Raw genomic sequence first — 24618 nt, 5'->3', positions numbered from 1 at the left:
ACTGGGGTTCCTCTCCAACGCGTTCCGAGCCCCTCAGCCCCGCACGCCTCCCAGGGACGCAGCTGAAGGAAGACGCTCGCGAGCACCACGGCTTTTAGGAACAAAATTTATTCCAATTTCAAACAGAGAATTTATTTTTTTCAGGAGAAAGATATGAAAATCCATTGCCATCAGATATTCCCGTAGTGAAGGGTTGGTGCCCAGCGGTCAGGGTTGGATCTTCCCGAGGAACAATCGCACCCCTGGCCTGGAATGAGACACAGCGCGGAGCCTGAACAGAACCTGACGGCGGCGTCGCATTCAGGAGCTCCTCGACCCGACCCTCCTCCCCCCACCCCAACACGACAACAACACATGCATTGCAAATGACAAGGTTTAAAAACAGCGGTCGATAGAGGAGGGTTTTTTTTGTGTGTGTGTGTGATTTTTTTTTTTCTTTTCCTTTTTGTTTTTTGTTTTTTTTTCCTTTTTTTGTTTTATTTTTCCTTTTTTTTTTTTTTTTTCCTTTTTTTTTTTTTTCTTTTTTTTCTTTTTTTTGTCCCCCCCCATAGGATAAATGCTTCGATCGCCTTAAATCAAGGATCCTATAAGATACGAGTAGAACCAAATCATTTCCACCACGTTGGCACTTTGTAAAGAAGTCTCTGGCACTACTAAAGAAAAGGGGGGCATTGGCACAAACCATACTGGTAAGAAAGGGGCGCTGTGTTGCCTCCCAACCTCTGCTGGGCTCCATGCAGAGCAGCACCCAGCACCGCCCGCAGGGTCGGCTGCTTTTCGTCATCGTCGTCGCTGCTGTCGGGATATCTTTTCATTATTTCTGATATATATATATATATATATATAATATTTATTATTATTAAAAAAAAAAAAAATTAAAACACAGGAAGGGGAAAAAAAAAATAAAAATAAAAATAAAAACCGAACTGAACCATACTCGAAGGCAATGCTGACGTTGGTAGGAAGCGATAAGAGAGCAAAGAACCCGGCTCTGGGGGGGGGGGGGGGGGGGTTTGGGGTGGTCCTCAACTCATTGACTTCAAGTTTCCCTCCTGGAAATGGAGCTGCAGGGCTCCAGGAGCGTTTCCTGTTGTAGTGTGAACCCTCGGGGGGGGGAATGGGAGCCCGGTGCTGCGCTGGGGACAGACAGCGCCTGGCTGCGCGCGGAGGCGACGATGAGCACCTGTCTGGGGGGGGGTCGCCACCAAACGGCCCTTTTTTGGTGTAAAGATTTAAGAAAAAAAAAACAAAAACAAAACCCAAACAACCTACAGAAACCAAAGCAATGAGATCAGCGCGCGGCTGGCTGACAGGCGGGGATCCCTCAGCCGACACGAGGGGCTGCAAAGCAGAACCCCTCCAAACAGCGGCCCCTGGGCTGTAGTGTTGGAAAGCAAAGCACCCCGCTGTCTGCAAGGGAGACAAAAGACCCCCGGCCCCTGGGTGGCACCGACCTCCCGGGAGGCGTTCAGTGGGTTTGGACCCAATGCTGCCTGTTGGGATCGGAGCAGAAGCTTTTGCGACGGCTACAAGATGCAGAGGCAGAGCTGGGTCGGGTCCCCCCCCTTCCCTGCTAACCCTGGTTGTCCTCCAGGCCTCCAATCTCAGCACCTGGGACCCGGCCCCAAAGCGTCGCCTCGTGCTGAGCACAGCTTTGGCCCCTGGAACGCAGCACCTCCGTGCCACCTCCTGACCCCACGGCCACCAGCCCTCAGCACCGCGATCCCCCGGGAGCCTGCAGGGAGGATCCAGCCCTGCTCTGAACGGCAAACAAAGCGGCAGACGCCTGGGGAACGCACCAAGAGCAGGGAGCACACGGCTCCTCCAGGGCCTGCTGCTAAGAATCCCACATTGCAAAGGCTGCAAGCGCCAGCTCTGCTCCTTCCTAAAAACCAGGACTCCTAGAAACCACCTGCAGCGCCGAAATGCAGTGAGCAAAGCTTGTTTGCTGGCAGCTAAAGAACGAGAGGCCGGCAGTGAGCAGCGCAGCGCCGCAGCCTGAGCCCCACGGCTCTGCCCCACGGGTGGTGGGGGCTCTGCTCAACCGAAGGCAGAGCTGCTGCGGTGTGAGAGGGGGCGGCGCGTGTGCGTGCAATAATTACACAGATAATTAAAAAATAAGAGAAAGGGGGGGAAAAAATGAGCAGCGACAGTCAGGCACTTCCCCAGGCTCAGCAGCTGCCGCTCCAGGAGCTCCCAGCCTTTGAGGCCCATGAGCAAAACGCAGCTCTGCGCTGCCAGCGAGGTGCAGAGCATCGAGAACTTAAAAGTAAGATTGCAGTCTCCGTAACTTTTATGGCTGATAAGAGATAAAAAAGAAGACAGTAACTCAGGAGATGGAAAGGATGGAAAAGCGACGGCTTGCCTCTTTTTTTGGGTACGTTTTGCCTTTTTTTGCGTGTGGTTTGGGATGGTGGGGTTTCTTGTTTTGCACAACAGTGGGAGAGCAGCTGTCGTTCCCCAGTGTTTCCTCACAGTGAAGCATGGAGCGCGACCTGGGGAAGGGGAGGGGAAGCAAGCAGGATGAGCAGCTCACAGCCAGGGCGCCCTGCAGCACAAGGCAAAGGGAGCAGCAGCTCTGCGTTCCACAGCCCCACAGCCCAGCGACTTCACGACCTGGGCTGGGAAGTGACTTTTTCTACAGACAGCATGGGAACGAAAAGGGGAAATAATTAGAAATAAAAATAGTGGCTAAGCAACAACAAAAAAAAAAAACAACAAACCAGACCGAACCAAAAAAGCTCGAGATGAGGCGGCCGCAGCTGCTTGGCAACGATTAAGAAGTGAGCAAGGTGCTGAAGGAATGAGGCGTATCCCCATCGACTGCGAACAGAAATCAACGGGCTGCTCTGCGGGCAGAGACAGGAGGCTGCAGCTCACAGCCAGCACTGCACAGCTCAGACAAATTGGCAACCATGACAGCATCCAAAATTAAAACGTTGTGTTGGTTGGTTGTTTTTTTTTTTTTGTTTTTTTTTTTTTCTTTCCTGTCACGTTTAAAATCACTCTTTTCTTTTCTTTTCTTTTCTTTTTTTTTTTTTCCTCTCTTTTTTTTTTGTTTCTTTCTTGTGGGTCTTTTCACCGCCAAGGGGTCAAACCAGGTTGTATTCCTTCAGGTTGAGCTGTAGGATGGTGTCCTTCACGGCCGCGAAGACGAAGCGGATGTTCTCCGTGTCCGTGGCACAGGTGAAGTGGGAGTAGATGATTTTGTCACTGTCTGGATTCAAATCCACAAACATCTTGAGGATGAACTCGCGGGCTGCCTGCGCGTCCCTCTGCGGGCCTGCAGCAAACAAACAGCACTGAGCAGCAGCAGGGTGAGCCAGCAGAGCGCCGCGCTCCTCCTGCACCGCTAGAAAGAAGAAACCCCAAACAGCCCTTGTGTACCAACGTTGGGAACCCATGGGTTTGGGTTTTTTTTGCTCTGAAAGGAGCTGCTGCCCAGGGTTTGATGAGGCTGTGGATGCCCCAGGCCTGCAGGCATTCGAGGCCAGGCTGGATGTGGCTCTGGGCAGCCTGGGCTGCTGCCCTGCACACAGCAGGGGTTGGAACTGATGGGCAATGTGGGCATTTGCAACCCAGGCCATTCGAGGCTTCTATGATGATGCTAGGATTATGGGTCCCTACAGATCCCTATGGCACCCCATGGGTTCTCTGGGCAGCCTGGGCTGCTGGTTGGTGACCTGCACACAGCAGGGATTGGAACTGATGAGCCTTGTGCTGCTTTGCAACCCAGGCCGTTCTGTGGCTCTGACAGGCAGCCATGTGTTATTTCAGACTAAGCTCTGGAATAAACAGTCTACGACTGTTTACAGGGGTAGACAGTGACAAGACAAGGGAGGATGGTTTTAAACTGAGGCAGGGGAGGTTTAGGTTGGATATGAGGAGGAAGTTTTTCACACAGGGTGGTGAGGCACTGGCACAGGTTGCTCAAGGGGGCTGTGGATGCCCCATCCCTGCAGGCATTCAAGGCCAGGCTGGATGTGGCTCTGGGCAGCCTGGGCTGCTGGTTGGTGACCTGCACACAGCAGGGGTTGGAACTGATGAGCATTGTGCTGCTTTGCAGCCCAGGCCGTTCTCTAACCCCACCTGTGCTGTGCTTGCTGGACAACAGCCGCCTGCAGTCACACACACCCATCCAGCATTGAGCTGCACCTTTCTTTTTAATGTACAAATTAATCCCACACCCTCGAGGCTGTGTGTTATTGAACAAAGATCATCTTCAGCCAACTCCATCCTCACGGCCCCGTTGACTCAAAGAAGCCCAGAACTGCAACTCCTGCCTTTATTTACTGGGTTGTGCCATCAGCTCCTTAGGAAAAGCCACCTCCTCTGAGTCACCGTGCTGATATTCCTGCCTCAGGATTGCTGTTCTCCCGTTCCCTGCAGCACAGAGCAGCTCTGGGAGGTGGTCTATGGGCTCCCTCCCACCCACGGCCACGCAGTGCTCCTGCAGCAGCCCTCAGGCAGATGAAAGGGGAGAGCACGTGGTGCTCCCTGCCTGCTCTGTGGGCTCCAGCTGCTGTGTTCTGTAAGAAAGCCGTGCTGTTTGACCCCTGCAATCACAGCTGTTCACAGATGCGAGCCCTGCCGTTCACTGCTGATTTCAGAGCGCTCTCAGACAGCAGGGGGCACGAGACTCCCAGAGTGGGAGGACAAACCGTAAGGAGAGATTTCATTTGTCATTTCAAAGCAGCAAAGTGGTTGGTTTGCCAAACTGCAGCTCTTCCTTCCGTGCACTTGCTGAAGATGCATAACAACAGGCAGCACATGACAGCACGGAGAGGAGCTGCTGCCTGATCTCATTCCCCACCGCATTTCATTGCTTGCAGCCCTGGGCTGCTGCGTTACCACAGGGCTCTGAATGCACTCAGCTGCAGGGCTGGAAGGGCAGCGTGATTCTGGCTGAGGGATTCTGCTCAGATGAGACTTCCTCTGTTCCATGCAGGGGTCCCCATTCCACAACCCAGGTGGGGCTCAACAAGAACTGAACGCTACCTGAGCTCATTCAGCATCGGTGTGAGCAGCTCAGCTGTCTGACCAGTCAGGATCTCAAAGCAAAGCCTGAAATTTCCTCTTGCTTAGAGCATTAAAACAGCCAGCACACCGCTGCATTGCCACACATGGAAAGAACAGATCATGTGCACAAGAACCCAGGCAAGAAAGTCAGACTCCACGCATTTTAAAGTGTTAAATGACTGCCTGGGGGAAATCTTTTCTATCTCGTCCTGCAGGAAACGTTCATTATTTGCTCAAATTCCTATTAGCCAAGTAAGATCAGGGCATTTTCATGGCAGTTTCTCATTGCAGGAGGTATTTCCTTTGAAATTAAAGAGCTGTTCCTTCAATCTCTAAGAGAATCCAACCAAACCATCCCCTCCCCTCCTCCCAAACACAGAGCATAGAAACCACTCACCATCAAACTCTGGGAAATAGTCAACGAGATGGGAATAGAGGATCTTGTCTTCCAGCAGATCCTTCTTGTTCAGGAAGAGGATAACTGATGAGTTTTGGAACCAGGGATAAGTGATGATGGTTCGGAAGAGGGCTTTACTCTCTTCCATCCGGTTCTGAAAGAAGAAAGCAGTTCATCAAGGTGAGGATCAAGGCGCCCTTCTGCTGCCTGCACACAGAACCCTTCGGTCCCAGCTAAGTGCTGGCTCACCTGGAGCAGCTAAACAGAAAGAAAATGCAAAGTTTGATGAACTCCAGCCTCATTTGATCAACAAACCATTAATACCAGAGTCTGTTGTAAGTCACTTCACACCTTGCAGCCACGTAAGGGCTGTTGTGTGAGCTGCTGCACGTCTTCACCTCTGTGAGATGAAACAATGCCCCCTTTCACCTCCTGGCATTATGTCTGATCTATGAGCAGGTGTCAAGATGGAGGACTGCCAATCCAGAGCCCAGCAGCCACAGCAACAAAGGGATTCGAGCGAGGAAAAGAAGGGAGCAGGAACAGGGAATTCTCAGAGCATCCCCTCCAGTCGCACGGCGCCTTCTGAGGCACGCAGAGCTCAGCAGTTTCAGGGCAGCTCCCCATCAGTTGAGAAGCACAGGCAGTGAGGCCACACGGTGCATCCCCTGCTCTCAGTGTCACCGCGAGGCTCTGAGGCTCACGTTCTGCTCACAGTAGGAAGAGCTGAAGGCCAGCTACTCTTCCTGGCACAGCGCTTTGTTACCAGCCTCCCAGCAGGCAAACAGACATCCTTCCTTCCCCAGCGCCCCCTGCCAGGCTCCTCCCTTTGGCTTACCTCATTATCAGACTCCACCAGAACTTGGTCGTATTCACTAAGTGCTACTAAAAACATGATGGAAGTCACATTTTCAAAGCAATGGATCCACTTCCTCCGTTCTGATCTCTGACCTCCAACATCCACCATCCTGTGGAAGAGAAGAACACAGGAACAGCTGCACTTCTCCACCTGAAGGCAGAGGACAAATGCAAAGAGCACAAATGCCACTCTAATGCCACTCTATCACACGGATAAGGCAGCATGGGGACAACACCACGTTGGTGTTATATTTGCTAACAAAGCCATCAGGTTCAGCAAATTCCCCATTTCAGACATACACGAAGCACAAGAGATGGCCACGAGAGTGCAGCATCACAGTCAGAACCCAAACATCACCCCTGCCCTTTTAGTGGCACTTTGGTTTGTTAAGCAGCCGTCCTTCAGAACTCTGCTCTGCCCAACCAAAACCTATTTTCTGTTTGCTGTCAAAGCACCTCTTGCCTCTGAACTCCTCACACAGAATGCTTTGGAAACAAAACCTCCTTGGAGCACGCAGTGACACAGCCTGGCTCCTCAGCTTTGAGCCCCACCTGTGCAGCCATGCTGCAGTTACTTGGTGAGACCTGAAGCTCAGCACAACGGCTCCAATCCCCACAGCTCTGCTAAAAACCCACGGCCATCTCACAGGGGACCAAATCAGGGAGAGTAATTTTGGTGCATCTGTAATTGAAGGGATTCAGAGATGGGATGCAGGCTTCTTTAATTCCTCTTTTGTAATGGCAGCGCTGTGCTGGAGATGGGAAGCGGCAGCAGAGAAGCAGAGAGGAAAATTGCTTTTGCATGTCACTGTGCCCTCATATGCTATGCTCATTTCCTGGCTTAACCACATATTGCTGCTGCAGCAGAGGCAGCAAGCTTTGAGGGCACAGAAAACCATCTCTGAGGGCATCACAGCCAGGAGGAAGGCTCTTTTCAAAGGAGGAGCAAACAGCCAAAGCCGCTCGAGCAACCTGAAAGGTAAACCCATCTCAAGTGCCACCCCCAGCACAGCCCCCCTCCACTGGCTGGGGCCGCCAGCAGCTCAGCACAGCCCTACCAGCTCCCAATTCAGCAGGTCCTGCTTGCTGACGGTCCAAGCTTCCTCTTGGAGCTTTCCTTTGAGATAAAACACGGCACCATCCCCTGCCAGCACATCCCTCACAACATCACAGCACAAACAGGCACCCGTTTCAGCCCCGCCGCTGGCCTCGAAAAGCAACGCAGAACCCAAAACTGAATCCCTCTCCTCTCAGTTCAGCTGTAACACGAACACACCCTCAGTACCTGAAGATGATATTCTCTAGGTCAAAGGGGTACTCTATGATCCCAGTCGTAGGAACTCGAACCCGTAGCACATCTTGCTGAGTTGGTAGATATCCTGGGGTGGCGATACGATCCACGTCGCTCAGATAGCTGCAGCAAACACGAAAACAAGCAGCACTGCCTCAGCTCGCAGCAGAAACACACAGCTTTAAACGCTGCCACTGCCCCCCAGCCCAGAGTCAGTTACTGCAGGGATCCGAAACGCGACGTGGAGGACACCCAATGTGTCTTTGGGAAGCAGGAATTTGGGAGCCATCCCCCTCGGAGGGTGGAAGAGGCATTAAGGGTGGATCTGTCAGCTCTGTGTGGAAGGCAGCTTTGCTACAGAGAGGCTTTAATACAGGGGATGCTTCTGTTTCAGCATCGGGATTCACCCGAGGTTTTCTGTCATGATCTGTGTTAACAGCCATAAGTGGAGCAGTGCTCATTTCTCTGCACTCAGATTTTGTTGGTCTTTAAGTTAAATATCTACACACAACAACAAGGCCAGAGGGCCAATGGGAAGAGAAAATCAGCCATATTTCGCTGCCCAAGAGCCACAGACACCAAGAAGAGATTCCACCCTCACCTGTACCTACAAGCAGATGTGAGAGCACCTCCATCAGCCACCAGAACACCTCAAAGCCACGCGAGAAGGAAGGAAAGAATGTGGGAAGGAACCTCCAGATCTGAACCTGTCCTCAAAGAAACAGAGCCTCCCCTCCTCCTGCAAAGCTCCAGGCCTCTCTGTGGCCAGGTTAACACAGCTACCCAGTGTTCCTTCATCTGAACTCTACCCAAGGACATTTTGGGCTGACAGAGGCAACCTGTTGGCTTACAGGTTTTACCCCAACACACGTAGCTTGTCTAAAGCTCTACCAAGACTCACCTACCCCAATGAAAACAATATGTACTAAATACGTAATGGAATCCACTGCAGCGTTCTTAACCTCTGAAACAAACTCTGCAACTCAAGTAGTAAAAACTGGGCAGCTCCTGTTTGTTAGAGCATCACCACCGCGTGCTGCTGAGCACAACTTACTATTTAGCTGAATCAGAAAGTTGGTATTCTCTTCTTCTGTCATAACACTCCTGTATTCCAGGGTCGTTCCACAAGGTTTTAATTGCACTTACGTAGGGCTGCTCAAACGTCATGACCTTTTCCACATCCACCTCCCGGATCAGGACTGCGTTGGCCTGAAGATGGAAGAGCAAAAAAAGAAATCCCAGCAAAGTAACTCCTGGGTGAAATGAACTTCTTCCTTCCGACTTCGAGGATCCGAATGCTGCAGTTCAGTGCAAAGAGCAGCAAACAGTGATAAATCACACAGCTGAGACACCACGGCTCCATTTTGCCCAGGGTTACATTGAGAAATGAAAGTTCTGCATGCTTGTTTCACAGCAGATCCCAAGGCCCACTGTGAAGGAGCCCAGACGCCCAACTGCAGCGGAGGTGAAGCTGCAGAACCTCTCTGAAGGCACAAAGGCCATCCAGCCCCACCACCAGCTCACCACCACCAGCTCTGTGCTGCTGTGTGACAGAACACATTGAACATGGCCCTACTTTGGGATATTACACCGTGCGTTCGATGCTAGGAAGCCCAATTCCTCAGTGCACCCTCAACAGGGCCCCCCCTCCCCTAAATAACTGCAATGTTCGATCAGGTTTGAGTGGAAGAGATTATCTCTAGAGGCAAGAGAGGCAAAGGCAAAGCACAGAGCTGTGATTCAAACAGAGGGTGAGAGCACAACCCCTCGAGAAAGGCAGCACCTTTGGTCAGTGCTTATCACACAGGCTGACAGCTTGCAGGGGCGGTGATCAAAGCCTTCAGGTGTGACAACAAGCCAGCCAAAGGAAAGAAAGCAGAGGCAACAACACTCAGTGCTTTAAATAAGCACACAGAGCCTCTTTTGTATCGAGTTCCAATTCCTTGCTCCCCCATTTGCCATACAAAGCAGCGTGCCAATGACCCTGAGCAAGGTAAGGATTCCTTCCTCCAGTGGGAAGTTGCTCCAGCCCTCAACCAAAGGCAGCAAATGGAGTCAGAGGTCAACAGAACACCATAAACAGCTTCTTAAGCACATAAAAAGAAAAGAAATAACACAGGGAAGAGTTCAGGGAGGTTGGGATCACAATGCAGAAGGGCCCAAGCAAACAGAAACCTGGGAACCAAACGCCACTTTCCCCACTCTGGGATTTGCATTCAGGGCCTGCATCCTGCCTCCCCAGCACCTCTTGCAACCTCTTGCAGCCTTTGGATAAGACAGAGTTAAAACCAGAGCCTGACATGGAGAACAAAGCCAGATGTTGCTTCCCCACTGCCTTAAAACATGCAGAAACTCTGAGAAACTTACCTTGTTCTGTTCATATTTGTACAGAATCTTCAGGGTTTCCATGGCCCTGATCATGGACTGCATGGCAGTGAAGATGTTTTGATATACCAGCTTGGTAAAACCTTTTTTGTCCTCTTCAGAGTAGCCTGAGCCATGAATGATACGCATTTGCTTAATGAACGTGCTTTTTCCACTCTCCCCAGTGCCTGCAGGATGCAAGAGAGAGCATTAATGGCCACGGCAAGCAAGGCTCGGGACAGAGAGCAGCGTGCCTGCATCCCACCGCGCCTCCAATCCTTGCTGCTGTACCCAAGCTCTCACCGTCCGTCCCAGCGCCACCCCGCAGCTCCAGCCCGGCAGCACAGGGTGGACATCTTGTCCTCTGCTGCAGCCTTCTGAAACAAGGCTGCTCCTTCTCCCAAATCTCACGTTACAGCCACTCCCCCAGGCGCTGCGTCAAAGGGCGCCGTCACACCTGAGCTGCTCCCAGCTACACCACGAGATGCTCCAGCCGCCTCCAACCGCGGCCGTGCGGCACGGAGGGCTGCTTCCCTTCCAGCCCACGCACCGTCGGTGGGGAAGAGTGGGAAAATCAGCCCTCGGGGACTGCAGAGCTCGAGGAACGGCTCATCTGTCTGCCACCACGATGCAGTCAGAGCATCTGCCTGGAAACTGCGAGCAGCACGAGATGAAGCGGCGTCTGCTCCTCGAGACTGAAATGGAGAATCCTCACTGCTGAGGTGCAATGTTCTGCATTCCGGGACGGCACTCTGCGATTGCATTCTGCACTCTGGGATCTGCATTCTGGGGCTGCACCCTGGGATTGCCTTGCAGGGTCGCTTCCTGCGCTCTGGGGCTGCGTTCTGAACTCTGGGCTTTGCACTGTGGGGTTGCATCCTGCCCTCCAGGATCTGCACCCTGGGGCTGCAAACTGCACTCTGCAACTGCATGCTGCACTTTGGGACTGTGTTCTGGAGTTGCATTCTGCACTCCAGCACTGCACTCTGGGTTTTGACTTCTGCACTCTGCGACTGCACTCTGCTAATTGCATTCCACACTCCAGGTTTGCATTCAGGGCTTTGCATTCTGGACTTTGGGCTTGCATTTTGCCCTCCAGGATTTGCATTCTGGGGCTGCAAACTGCACCCTGCAATTGCATTCTGCACTCAGGATTGTACTCTGGGCTCTGCATCCTGCACTCTAGGTCTGCCCTCTGCACTATGGGGCTGCAAACTGCACTTCTTTGATTGCATTCTGCACTCCAGGATTGTACTTTGGGTTTTGCAATCTGTACTCTGAGACTGCAACTCTGGGGCTGCGCTCTGGGATTGCACTCTAGGGTTGCCCTCTGCACTCTGGGATTTGCATTCAGGGCCTGCATCCTGCCCCCCTAGCACCCAAGAAACCTCTTGCAGCCTTTGGATAAGACAGAGTTAAAACCAGAGCCTGACAGGGAGAACAAAGTCAGATGTTGCTCACAGCAGCGCTCTGCCCAGCTCCCCAGCAGCCTGCTGGTTCCTTATTGCACTCATTTTAGTGCCAGGTCCTAAGAGCAGACGGGAGGGCAGCACAGCAGCAGTGGCTGCAGCCCCTGGTTGCACACCTCCTGCAGCCGCAGGGCAGCTCCAAGCACTCCCATGTTTGTGTCCCCACTGGTGAAGTCAGGAAAGCCAACAGCTTACATAAGAAGACGTTGGGAAGTTGAAAGGAAAAAAACGTCAGCAGGTGAAGCGCCGTGAGTCCTGATGCAAGCTTGTTTTGCTCACTGGGTGTTATGGGAAGTGCCCAGTGAGTTCCACCCCACACAGACACCGTGTGCTTGGGGGAAGGGACACACAGGTAACAAACACCTGGCTGTGCTGCACGGACTGCATCCCACAGCCTGAGCACAAAGCCAAAGGCACGGAGCAGCAGCGCGCAGCACCAACATCCACCTTCCAACAGCAGCCATCCCATGCAGGATGCCAAATCCAAAGAGACAGCTTCTTTCACTGCTCCCCCCCCCCTCAATTAACAGCCACCTCATTAAGCAAGCCACCCTTTGGATCTCCAGCTGCAAATGCACACAGATGCCAGCACAGCCCTCGCTCTCACCCCAGCCCAAGCAGAGCTGGCTGCACCAAAGCACATTTCACCCACTGCAGCCACCGATCACCAACACATCCCCAATTACTCACTCTCCCAGCACCAGGCTAAGAAGGCAAACAAATAAATAAGCCCAAATAAAAAGCAGCCAGCTTATAAATAGAAGCGGAGTGTTTAAAATAAACAGGCGAACTCTCCCCCATCTCCACCAACAGACCGAGTTGTGTGTTGGTTTTTTGTTAGAAATTAACATCACAAACACCGTGCAGCAGCGGCGGCTCCATCTCAAACAGAAAGCAAACAGAGGAGAAGGGGGGGAGGAACTGGAAACCGAAATATTCTGTGGTTAGGTGTGCTGTGGTGAGAAAGACTTCCTCGCCTCTCACCGCAGCGACCAGAAGGGAGGAAAGGAAAAGCATTCTGATAGTGAAAACATGAAGCAAACCTCAGCGGTGTTCACCTGCTCCAGAGCCGGGCTGCCGGCACGCAGAGCCTTCCTGCTGCTCCATCACTGCCTGCCTTAATGTTATTATGTGGGGTTTTTTGTTGGTTTTGGGTTTTTTTTTTGGAGGGGGGGAGGTTGGTTTTGGTTTTTAAAGCTGCCTCCTGCTTTTGTGTGGGCCATCAATAACGCAGAGCATCACAGAAAAACGTCACCAGCTCCCAGCGGCGCCACCTCCTGCATCGCATGAGGGCAGAAAAACCCTTTTGGGATGGCAGAGCACAAAGCAAGGAGCTGAACTCAACGCGCCTCCTGCCAACACGTGGGAGCAGCACGGCTCCCCATCCATCACCAGTGCCCCCCAGGGGCCCCCCAGGTAAATCCAACCAGCGTTACCCCAGTGCTCAATGCTGAGCGATGCCAGGGCGATTTTTGTACGGTGTTTTCTCCCCCCATCACCACCCCAGTAATAAAACAAGAAGGCCAACGATGAGCAATGTGCAACATGTTGAAATGAAACCCTCTCGCTGCTGGGTGAAGCACTGAACAGCAGTGTGATTCCTCGCTGCGATAGGATCCAACAGCTGCCATCGAGAAGAAAAACCATCACTGCTTCTGCAACCCCTCCCATATCCAAAGCCTTCTCAAATGGTGTGGGAAAAGCCCTCTCCATGATATCAGCGCATGGAAGACCTCCAACCTCACCCCAAGACAGCAGAAATCCACGCGAGCAGATCTCCTTAATGGAGACAGAGCGCAACAGCGGGAGGTGGGTGATGTGCAGAGCTGCACCCGCTGAAAGCAAACCCCACAAAGCTTCATCCCCCCCAACCACGCTGTAAACCCTGTTGTTACTGGGGGAGCAACACCCCCCTGCTGCCTTGGGGAGGTTTTGGTTGGTTGGTTTGTTTGCAAGCGTTGCTTCAGGAAAAGAAAAGATACATATATATATAAATAAAGGTTTCTTGAGCATCTTCCATTTCTTTTCTGAAGTGTGATCTTTAGATCCAGTGGGATCATCTTAACCCAGATCAGCCTATAGCTCCAACCTATTTTGAAACAACTGCTTTAAGGAAGCGTGGCAGCGCCAGGCCGTCCTCCGCCATAAGAACTGACCCCGAGCCTCCAGAACGCCCAGCTCAGCCCCCAAAGCAACACCCGCCCTGCAGCACCCTCTGAGCACCAACACACCCTGAGGACGGGCCCTCGCCGAGCCAACACCAAGCTCTGTGTTTGCTTTGCCACAGTGATGCACCTCGGCCTCCACCTGCGCCTCGCCGCAGACCCGGAGCGAACATCAACCCTCAGATTCACTTTCCTGTTTCCCACCCCTGTTGGAAGCAGGGCAGCGTTGCAGCAGCAGAACAGACACAGACACACACGTGGGGATGGTGCCCCTATAGAACCACCACCAGCACCTCCTCTGGGGCTCCAGCATCGCTCTCTGCCCCGGAGGAACGGCTGAGAGCCGATCGGATGCTCCTGCAGTCGCTCACCTACAGACCTCACCCTCAGCACACGGCCATTTCCTCCTCGCACTCTGCTCTGTGAACCCGTGGGTTTGCTGCCAGCCCCCACAGGGCACCTGCCCTCCCTCCAGGCAGCCCCCCGTGGCCCTGCATTCCCCCACAGCCCATCATTCACATGCATGCAGTGGCAGCTCTATCCCCCCATTCCCTATCCCCTGCCCCTCACTCCTTATCCTCTATTCCTTATTCCCTGCCCCCCACCCCCCATTCCTTATCCCACACTCCCTATCCCCCATCCCTTATTCACAGAATTGCAAGGGTTGGAAGAGACCTCAAGAGATTGTTGAGCCCCCTGCTACAGCAGGTGCCCCACAATAGGCTGCACACCAGCCATCCAGATGGGACTTGAACATCTCCACAGGAGACTATTCCCTATCTCCTATCCCCCATTCCTTATCCTCTATCCCCTGTTCCTTATCTCCTACTCCCTGTTCTCCATTCCCTATCCCCTACTTCTTATCCCTATCCTTTATCTCCTATCCCCTCACTCCCTGCCCCCCACCCCTATTCCTTATCCCTTATCCTCTATTTCCCATTTCCTATCCCCCATTCACTATCCCTTAACTCCTATCCCATTCCCCACTCCCCATCCCCTGTTCCCTATCCCTGTCTCCTATCCCTTATTCTCTATTCCCTCTATCCTGCACTCTCTATCCCCTATTCCCTATCCCCTATTCCTTAACCCCTATCTCCCATTCCTTATCCCCTATCATCATTCTCCATCCCCATTTCCCTTTCTCTATCCCTTATCCCATTCCCCATCCCGTTTCATATCCCCTATTCCCTATCCCCCATCCTGTTCCACATCCCCCATTCCCCATCCCCACTCCTTACCTGCTATCCCCATTCCTTACCCCCATCACTGTTCTCCATCCCTATTCCCCATCCCTATCCCATTCCTTATTCCCTATCCTCCATCTCCTGTTCCATATTCCTTATCCTCTATCCCCACTCCTTATCCCCATCAATGTTCTCCATCCCTATTTCCTGTTCCCTATTCCTTAACCCCATTCCTATTCCTTATCCCCTATTATCACTGTTCTCCATCCCCATTCCCCATCCCATATCCCTTATGCTCCATCCTCACTCTTTATCCCCCATTCCTTATCCTCTATCACTGTTCTCCATCTCCTATTCCCCATTCCCCATCCCTTGTTCCTTATCCCCATTTCCCATCCCCTATTCCTTAATCCCTATCCCATATCCTCAATTCCCACTCCCCATCCCCTATCCCTCATCTCCTGTTCCATACCCTTTATCCCCTATCACTGTTCTCCACCCCCATTGCTCATCCCATGTTCCCTATCCCCATCTCCCATCCCCACTCCTTATCCCCCACCCCTGTTCTCCATCTCCATTTCCTATTCCTTAACCCCTACCCCATATCCCCCATTTTCCATCCCTTAGCCCCCACTCCCCACCCCCATCATCTCTGTTCTCCATCCCCATTCCCTATCCCTTACCCCCTATCCCCACTGCCCACCCCCGTTCCTTAACCCCTATCTCATATCCCTATCCCACAGCCCTATCTGCACTCCTTATCCCCCATTATCCCCGTTCTCCACCCCCATTCCCATGCCGTATCCCCCACTGCCCATGCCCTGTTCCTTATCCCCATCCCCATTTCCTCCTCCTACCGACACCCGTTATTCCCCCATTATTCCCCCATTCCCCCACTCTCACACAAAGCCCTGCCCTCCCCCCGCCCCGCCCGCCGCCCCTCACCCAACAGCAGCAGTTTCAGCTCTCGCCGTGCGTCGCGTTTGTCCCTCCGCAGCTGCTTTTCGATCTCGGCGTTGATTCGTTTCGACTCTTTCACCTCGTCGCTCAGGCAACAAGCCATCATGGACTCCAGAGTCATGGTCCCGACGCCGCCGGGACGCTCCGGTCCTCCCGGCGCAGATCACCGCTCTCCTCCGCACGGCCGGGACCCCCCGGCCCGGCCCGGCCCCGCCGCCCCTTCCCCTCCCGGCCCTCCCCACCCTCCCCTCCCCGGCGTCCGCCCGGCCCGGCCCGGCCTCGACCCGACCCCAGCGGCCGGGCCCAGCAGCAGCAGCGCCGCCGCCGGCACTCAGCGCGCTGCCCCCGCCCGGCCGCGCCGCCCGCCGCTCCCTCCTCGCGCGGCCCCGCCGAGCCAGCGAGCAGCCGGCGCAACCCAACCCACTGCCGCCGAAAACAAGCACTGACCGACGGCCCGCGAGCCCAATAGGAGAGCGCGTCGCGCCGAAGGGCGGGGCTTCCCCATCGAGGGGGCGGGGCTCCGCGCCGAACGGAGAGCAGGTTTGGTTGGCCGAGCGGTGGGCGGGGCTTGCGACGCGCGTTCCCAGGGCGGGGCGGCGCCGCAGGGCATTGTGGGACGGTGGAGAACCCGGCGGCCATGGTGCGGCCCTGCGGCGCCGCCCGCCCCCAGCGGCCCTTCCGGCTGCGGTGGCCCGGCCCGGCTGTAGGCCCGGAGGCCGCGCGATGCGGGCGCGGTCGGCCCGCAGGGTGTTGTTGTGCGGGTGCGGCAGGGCGCGGTGCGGTTCTCACGCGCCCGTTCTGCTGCTCGCTGCGCCGTAGGGTTGGAAGAAGAGCCGGGTTCGGTCGGCCCGGCCCCAAACGGCGGCTCCCGGGGGTCACCGAACCTCGCCTAGCGCTCGCGCAGCCGCACCGGCCCCAGCCGTCCCTGCTGTTCCACCAGCCGTTCTGACTCTGTGTATATGGAGGTTTTTTAGTGCGCTCCGGCCCTTTCTAAGCTCTGTTCCTTTCTCTTCCAGATGCCCAGCAGCTGAACGTTGCTGCTGCGTGGTGGTGGAGGTGCAGGCAGCTGAGGATTATCCTGCACAGACACTGAGGACAGCAGTCGGTCACAGCGGGGTGCTGTGAGGGGCAGAAGTTCCTGAAGGGAGGTTGTGATGAGGAGGGGTTTGGCCTCTTCTCCCAGGCAACAAACAGGAGCCGAGGAAATGGCCGCAAGTTGTACCAGAGGAGGTTTAGGTTAGGCGTTAGGAAGAACTTCTCTCAGATGGTGGTCAGGCGCTGGAATGGCCGCCCAGGGAGGTGGTGGAGGCGACTGGATGAGGAGCTGTGAGATGTGGGTTAGTGCTTGTGGTTGCAGTGGTGATGGGAGGTTGGACAAGATGATCTTGCAGGTCGTTTCCAACCTTGTGATTCTAGGATTCCTGTATCCCTCCAGCACAGCTCTGAGCTGTTCTGCATGACCTCAGGCTGCAGTGCCAGATGGATGCCGTGCCTTGGGAGGTGCTGAAGTTCCCTCAGGCTGCTTTGAGTACAGGGTGCTGTGTGCTACAGGCTGCTGTCTTGCTTACCTTCCTTTGGGCACAATCACAACTTAAAGATACTGTGGAAGTTTCCTCAAAAGAAAAGAAAAAATAGTAACCGAGTGTACATCCATCTTCTGGACCCCCTGTGTGATTCTTACGTCTGTTCTGATGGATCCTGCTCAGGCCATCAGCATAAAACTCACAGAAATGCTGGTCCTGAGGAATGGCAGTGTGCTTGTTTCCTCCCTTCTGGTTTCAGTGCTGAGGGACTCACCTAGAGAGCTGGCATGTCCCTCAGCTTGGTCGCAGATGTGCTGTTCAAATCCCTAACCTTCATTTCCCTGCCCCTTGCACACTGGTGTGTCTGTAGACTTCAAGTTCCTTTCCTTGCTCTTCTCTGCCTGCCATCCCATCGCAACCACAGCACATGTCATCACTTTCCAGGCCATTCCTGTTGTGTTCCATCCTCTGCTGCTGGCTTCTGACCAGAGCTGCTTGCCTGAGCAGGGACATTCCTGCCCATCTGCTCAGCCCTGCCTCTGTTTTCCAGCAGTCTGGCGAGGGCGTGGGATCCTCGTGGTTTTCTGTGGCTTCTTAAGTTCTGCATGAAGAACGAAATGAGCAGGATTTCCCAGCAGATTGATCCTGAGCAGCTTGCAGAGGTGGTCAGAGCAATTATCCTGGGCTGCTGGTTGGCGACCCTGCACACAGGTGATCATTGTGGTCCTTTTCAACCCAGGCCGTTCTGTGATTCTCTGATCTTCATGGCTCCCATTTGCAGCAGTTAGAAAGGGAGCTCCCAACCCCTGTCAAGCAAATTCTACCACGGGAGCCATCGGGCTGTGAGCGCACCTTACTGACATCCCCAAGTCCCATTCCCTTTTTCCTTCCGGGCCCAATCTCTTGTGTGTTTTTTAGTTCCACGTGAAGGGAATGGAGCAGCCACATCCCAGCTCGATTTTGCTGCAGCTGCTCAATCACCGACTTAATTGAGGAAAAACTGCATGGCTTAAGAAAGCAGCTTGCAAGCAGCCCAGGAGGATGCTCCCCCCTAACAGAGGAATGCGCACAGGCCCCCAGCTCAGCCAGGCACACAGCACTACCGAATCACAGAGCAATGCACCTCCTCTGGCACAACCTGGGGCCGTTACCTCTTGTCTCAGCACAGCTGGGACCAAGAAACACCGACGTCCAGGGGTTCGATCCTTACATCTCCTCCCAGCATCAGCATTTTCTCCATTTAAGGTTTAGATCACCATGCTACAAGTCCGCCTCTCAGCCGAGCTTCGAGCAGCAGAGCTGCAGAGACGGCTCAGGGCTGCGGATTTCCCTCCCCCGGGGCGACATTTTCTGTCCGGGGCAGCGGAAGGTTGGAAGGTTTCACCTCCCGGCGGGTCGGGAAATGCAGCCCGGGTTTTGGCTGCCATCTCGTTTCCCAAACCGGGAGGCGGCTGCGAACGGGGGAGAAACCCCGGATCCCAACAACGCAACCCGCGCAGCCCCACCCGGCCCGCGGTAACGATGCGGCGGACGGGCCCGGAAACCGCCGCCGGTCGGGGCGGAACCGAAACCGAGACCGAGATCGGGCGGAGCGGGGCGGCGGAGCCGGCAGAGGGCAGCAGTGCTGCGCAAAGGGACGCAGCATCCACGGCACGCAGCTGGGATGGATGGAAGCCAGGCCCTGGGGAGCAGCAGCCCCATCTCAGTGCTGTGAAGGACAGCATCTCTGTCACCGTGCTGAGATGGACGGCAGCATCGTGGGGAGCAGCATCCCTGTCACAGGGCTGGGATGGGTGGCATCCAGAGCTCCAGGGAGCTGAAACCCCACTGCAGTGCTGTGAAGGGACAGCACTGCATTGCACAGCTGGGATGGATGGCATAGCATCCACAGCATGCAGCTGGGACGGATGGCATGCGGGGTCTGGGGAGCAGCAACCCCATCATGGTGCTAAGAAGGGACAGCATCTCTGTCACCGTGCTGAGATGGATGCCATCATCCTGGGGAGCAGCATCCCCACTGCAGTGCTGTGAAGGGACAGCATCCACAGCACGCAGCTGGAATGGTGGAACCCAAGGCCTGGGGAGCAGCATCCCCATCACAGTGCTAAGAAGGGACAGCATCCCTATCACCGTGCTGAGACGGACGGCAGCATCGTGGGGAACAGCATCCCTGTCACAGGGCTGGGATGGGTGGCATCCAGAGCCTTGGGGAGCAGTGCTCCCACTGCTGTGTTGGGATCGATGGCATCCAGGACCTGGGGAATGGCATCCCTATACAGACAGCATTCAGGGCCTGGGGAGCAGAATCCCCATTGCAGTGCTGTGAAGGGACAGCATTGCATCGCACAGCTGGGATGGATGGCATCGTCCTGGGGAGCAGCATCCCTATCACAGTACTGTAAAGGAACAGCATCCCCACCACAGAATGGGATGGATGGCATCTGGAGTCCTGCAGAGCAGAATTCCCATCTCGGCGCTGTGAAGGGACAGCTTTGCCTTCACACATCGGAGGTGGGTGGCACCCAGGGCCCAGGGGAGCAGAATTCCAAACACAGCACTGGGATGGATGGCACCCAGGGGAGCAGCATCCCCATCACAGTGCTGCGAAAGGGCAGCATCCAGGCCCAGGGGAACAGCAGCAGCTCTCATCACCCTGGAAGCGGTCACAGCCCTCCCGCCAGCTGCCATGCCAGCCCCCTGCCCGTCATGCATTAACCAAGACCCCTCTGTCAGCCCTGCCATCCCCTTCCTTGCACTCCCACCTCTCAAAGCACCTCCCAGGAGACCGTGAGCCTATCCGCAAGGTCTCTTCCCACATCCTGAGCTCTGCAAGCAGTGCTGCCACACAGTTGCCAGATGTTTCAGCATCTCCCCCCTCCCCAAATTATTTTTGCAAGCTGTTCGGTCGCCTGTCGCAGGGAGACTTCACTGGGAGGCTTGAGTTCTCTGAAAAGAGGGGGAAAGGTGCCCAGATCAAACACACAGCTGCTGACAGCCAGCGCTGATTTGGTTTTAAAGCCGTATGTTTTGCATCTGGCTTGCCGTGGCTTTTGTAGGTGGGCTCAGTGCATGGTAAAGCAGGGTAACAAACCTTCGTTTACCGTGAATCCTTTCATCTCCTAGGATCCCAAAGCACATCGTTTAATTGCGCTCAGCCTGCACGCGCGTTTCGTAAATAAAGGAATGATGAATTAGCACAGCTGCTGCAGCGTTCACAGCGGCTCCTGAGACACAAACTCCTCGTGCCATCAATCCAGCCCCGTGCTTCGGGGTTTTGTCATCAATTGAGGTCAGGGAGAAATGTTCTCCCTACCTGGAATGCGGCGCTGCTGAACCAGCTGAGCGGAGGAAGACACTTCAGGTTGTGGCGATCCGTCTTCTGCATGTGCCAGGCTGCTGCAGACATGCAGGCTCTCAGGGAGCGCTGATCCTGCACAGGGGCAGCAGGGAAGAGATGTGGGGTCTGCATGGTGGTCATCTGCCTCTGCTGGAGCTCAGTGCTGTTGCAGGGCTTGCTTGGGTGCAGCGATTCCAGGCCACGTGCTTCCTCCTCACACCTCAGCTGCAAAAGCCCTCGTGCTGCGAGGAGCGTGAAGCATTCCTTGCAGCTCTGCTGCTAAAAAGGATGCTAATTACCCCTAATCGTTCTGCAGCAAAAACAGAGGGCACGGCAGCCACCTGGAGGCACGGAACCTGGTTATTCCAGACTGACTGATCAGAAGGGATCAGAGAGGGTAGAAATGTGCCGAATTCAGGAGTCCTGCCTGGACTGAGGCTCTTCTTTGGAGCATCACCGCTAAATGGGAGAGCTGGTGGATGCGGTCAGGTTGAAGAGAGATCCTGAAGGGGAAAAAAGCAAGAAGCATTCCTTGTCTCAGGGCCTCAGTGGCTGCTGGGCCTTCCCCTTTCATTCCAGGTGAAAGAGACTTTCCTTTTTATTCCTCCCAGGATAAAAGCAGGCTCTTAGAGCCTGCATCTCCATTGAGGGCAGCGTGATTTTCACCTTGTGTCCAAAACAAGAAAGCATCTTTGCAGCCTCTCTCCATGTCAGAGTGGGATGTAACACCTGAATAACTTTCAAAAGCTCTCCATTACACCGATTCATTTTTGGCAGCTTTGTTACATGGGTTCACCTGGGGCTCTCAGAACCCCCTCCGTGCCCCCAAAGAGCCCCTCGCTGCCTGCGGGGCCACAGTGCTCCACGTGCTGCTCCACCACCGTCCCCATCCCTGCTGACACACGGCCCCACTGCTGGGGTGAGCTTATAATCCTCTCTTTTCAGAGGCAGGCACACAGGCCAGCTGGAGGCAGCCCATTAAAGCGCCATTTACTGGGCACAAGCGAATTTGTGTTCCCCAGGACTGGGATTTGCCAAGATTATACCATAAATTAGAGCGTTTCCTGGAAGAAAGTAAAGAGAGAAGAAGAAAAAAAAATATGATAAAACGGAACATTTTGTAGCCAACGTGGAAGCCAATAAAGGAACGTTTCATTTTTTTGCTTGGAAGGCAGCAGCAGCACGTTGTGATGGGCAGAAGGAGGGCAGAGAAGCTCCTTCCCTTCACCTGCATGCGGGGTCAGCAGCTTCTGTGCAGGAAAACTGCATCACACGGGATGGAAAATGCAGGGAGCATCACTGCTGAGCACACACAACGTGTTGCACGGGGCGTGCTGCAGGAATGGGAGCTGCTCCAAGAGCTCCCCGTGCACTGCAAGGGGTTTTCAGCCAAAAAGAGAGCACCAGAAACGGGGACCTCAGCACTGATCTGCTCTGGGGCGATGGCCCACCCCACTGTGCTCCCCTCAGGGACGCAAAGCTGCCCTCACTATTAATAATCCTTGGCAGGAAGCTGTCACAGATTTCACTAATATGGAGACGTCGGAGGGAAAAAGCTACTGCACAATATGCAGGAGCTGTCACAATAACTCAGCTGCTATATTGTTCTCTTTAAAAATAAATAGCACAACAGCCCAGCCTTCGGTGCTGGAGCCATGACGTGTGAGGTTTTATTTTTAATCAGTAAATGCACTGATTTTTCAAGGCAGACAGAGAACAGCAGCCGAAATTGAGGAAGGCTTCCTGTGCACACAACCAGCCCTGCTCCTCACTCCTTGTTTTCGCCATGCGGGGATCCAGCAGCATTTCTCTGTTCACTGGAGCACTGCTGCCTCTGCCCATGGGGCTCTGCTGCCCTGGGCATGGCTTCTGCCAGCAAAGGAAAGCAGAGAAGAGGCAGCGCATTGTTGTGGGGATCCCTGGGGCATTGCAAGTCAAAAAATTGAGCCCTACATTGCGATGGTGGGGTCTGCACCGTGATGGTGAGCCCTGCATTGTGATACTGAGCCCTGTGCTGTGATGGTGAGCCCTGTATTGCAATGGTGAGCCCCACACTGTGATGGTGAGCCCCACACTGTGATGGTGAGCCCTGCACTGTGATGGTGAGACCCACACTGTGATGGTGAGCCCTGCATTGTGATACTGAGCCCTGCGCTGTGATGGTGAGCCCCATATTGCAATGATGAGCCCTGCATTGCAGTGGTGAGCCCCATATCGTGATGGTGAGCCCTGTATTGCAATGGTGAGCCCCACACTGTGATGGTGAGCCCTGTATTGCAATGGTGAGCCCCACACTGTGATGGTGAGCCCTGCACTGTGATGGTGAGCCCTGCACTGTAATGATGAGCCCCACACTGTGATGGTGAGCCCCATATTGCAATGATGAGCCCTGCATTGCAGTGGTGAGCCCCACACTGTGATGGTGAGCTCTGCACTGTGATGGTGAGCCCCACACTGTGATGGTGAGCCCTGCACTGTGATGCTGAGCCCCACACTGTGATGGTGAGCTCTGCACTGTGATGGTGAGCCCCACACTGTCGTGGCACAATGTGACGGTGAGCCCCACATTGCAAGGGGGCTCAGATCCTGCAGCATCAAGCCAAGGACCATAAAGAACTGGGGAGGGGGCTTCACTGCTTGCCAAGTTTGCCAAGGGCGGATGTGCCTGACCCACCTGGTGGCCTTCAGTGATGGCATCAGTGGACAAGGGAAAGGCAACTCAAGTTGTCAGCCTGCAGTTGTGCAAGGCCTTTGCACGGCCCCAAACTGCAAAATGGGAGAGAGATGGGGTTTGTGTGGTTGGACGGTCACAGCTGGGGGGCTGTGGTCCTTGGCAGTCCCACAGTCCCACCCCTGGGCTGCACCTATGGGGGAGCAGTGGGCAGGGAGGGGGCTGTTCCATCTGCTCTGCCCTCGTGAGGCCCCACCTGCAGTGCTGCATCCAGGTCTGGGTCCCCAAAACAGGAGGGATGTGGGGCTGTGGGAGTGGGAGCAAAAGATGCTCAGAGCGCTGAAGCGCCTCTGCTATGGAGACGCTGATGGAGCTGGGGGTGTTTGGCTCCGGGGAAACCGCATTGAGCCTTCAGTACTGGGAAGCACGGGCAGGAGGGGGAGGGACTTTTACCCATCTGATAGCGACAGGGTGAGGGGGGATGGCTTCAAACTAACAGAGGGGAGACTGAGGTTGGATGTGAGGAAGAAATCTTTGACTCAGTGGCGATGAGACCCCAGCAGTGCTGCCCAGAGCTGTGGGTGCCCAACCCTGGAGGTGCCCCATGCAAGGGACAGGCTGGGCAGCCTGAACTGGGGGGGGTAGGGGTACCCAGGGTGGAGGAACCCATAGGGGGGGATCCAGGGGGGTGGCACCCAGGAGGGGGGAACCTGGGGGGGAACGATCCAGGGGGTGACGACCCAATGGGGGGACTTGGGGTGGGAGGGATCCATAGGGGGAAGCCCGGGGGGGGGGGGGGGGGGGAACCAGGGAGGGGGGAACCAGAGGGAGAACCTGAGAGGGGGAACCCGGGGAGGGGGGAGATGGATCCGGATGGGGGAGACCTGGGGGAGGACCCTGGGGGGGAAACCAAAGGGGGGGATCCAGGAGGGGACAACCCATAGCAGGGGACAGAGTGGAGGGATCGGGGGGATGGAACCCATAGTGGGAAACCCCGGGCAGGGGTCCGGGGGGGGGGGGGGAGGGGGGCGGACCCAGGGGTGAGAGACCCTGGGGGGTGAACAGGGGGGGAGACCCAGGAGAAGAACCCGCGGAGGGGGGACCCATAGTGGGGGACCCAGGATGGGGGAATCCGGGATGGGACCCAGGGAGAGGGACCGGGGGGCGGGGGAGTCAAGGGGGGAGGAACAACAAAAGGGGGGGGGTAGAACTGGACGATCTTTAAGGTCCCCCCCACTCTAAGCCTTTCTCCGATCCCGCGGCGCTCCCGCAGCAGGTGCGGGGCTCTCCGTCGCAGAGCAGACCCCAAAGCCAGGGAACGTCCGACGGAGCGCGGTCCGAGCGGCCGAGCATCACGGCCGGGGGGTGGGAAGGAAGGAA

General features: G+C 55.0%; 1 protein-coding gene and 1 long non-coding RNA gene across 4 annotated transcripts; both read right to left on the bottom strand.

Annotated features, from left to right (window-relative positions):
- Positions 1–89: 89 nt before the first annotated feature.
- On the bottom strand, positions 90–15928 carry GNA11 (G protein subunit alpha 11). Of its 2 annotated transcripts, none has more exons than XM_052702644.1 (7): positions 15693–15928; positions 9933–10117; positions 8620–8774; positions 7560–7688; positions 6255–6384; positions 5417–5570; positions 90–3283 (listed from the first exon to the last, which is right to left on the bottom strand). In XM_052702644.1, the coding sequence occupies exons 1-7, from the start codon at positions 15826–15828 to the stop codon at positions 3093–3095; spliced, it is 1080 nt and encodes a 359-aa protein (XP_052558604.1). In that variant the 5' UTR covers positions 15829–15928; the 3' UTR covers positions 90–3092. The 2 variants fall into 2 exon arrangements, with proteins under 2 accessions (XP_052558604.1, XP_052558605.1); XM_052702645.1 differs by lacking the exon at positions 90–3283 and adding an exon at positions 3997–5320.
- A 6297-nt stretch (positions 15929–22225) lies between these two features.
- LOC128090396 (uncharacterized) lies at positions 22226–24598 on the bottom strand. 2 transcript variants are annotated; one of them, XR_008210933.1, is made up of 4 exons: positions 24476–24598; positions 23495–23655; positions 23242–23333; positions 22226–22436 (listed from the first exon to the last, which is right to left on the bottom strand). It is a non-coding gene; the product is annotated as an uncharacterized LOC128090396 (long non-coding RNA). The 2 variants fall into 2 exon arrangements; XR_008210932.1 differs by lacking the exon at positions 24476–24598 and having other exon boundaries at positions 23495–23899.
- Between the last annotated feature and the right edge of the window lie 20 nt (positions 24599–24618).

The sequence above is a fragment of the Tympanuchus pallidicinctus genome, unplaced genomic scaffold (assembly GCF_026119805.1).
Source record: "Tympanuchus pallidicinctus isolate F22 unplaced genomic scaffold, pur_lepc_1.0 scaffold46, whole genome shotgun sequence".
Taxonomy (NCBI): domain Eukaryota; kingdom Metazoa; phylum Chordata; class Aves; order Galliformes; family Phasianidae; genus Tympanuchus; species Tympanuchus pallidicinctus.
The sequence above is the reverse complement of the archived record's forward strand: the minus strand, read 5'-3'. Positions and strand labels throughout refer to the sequence as shown.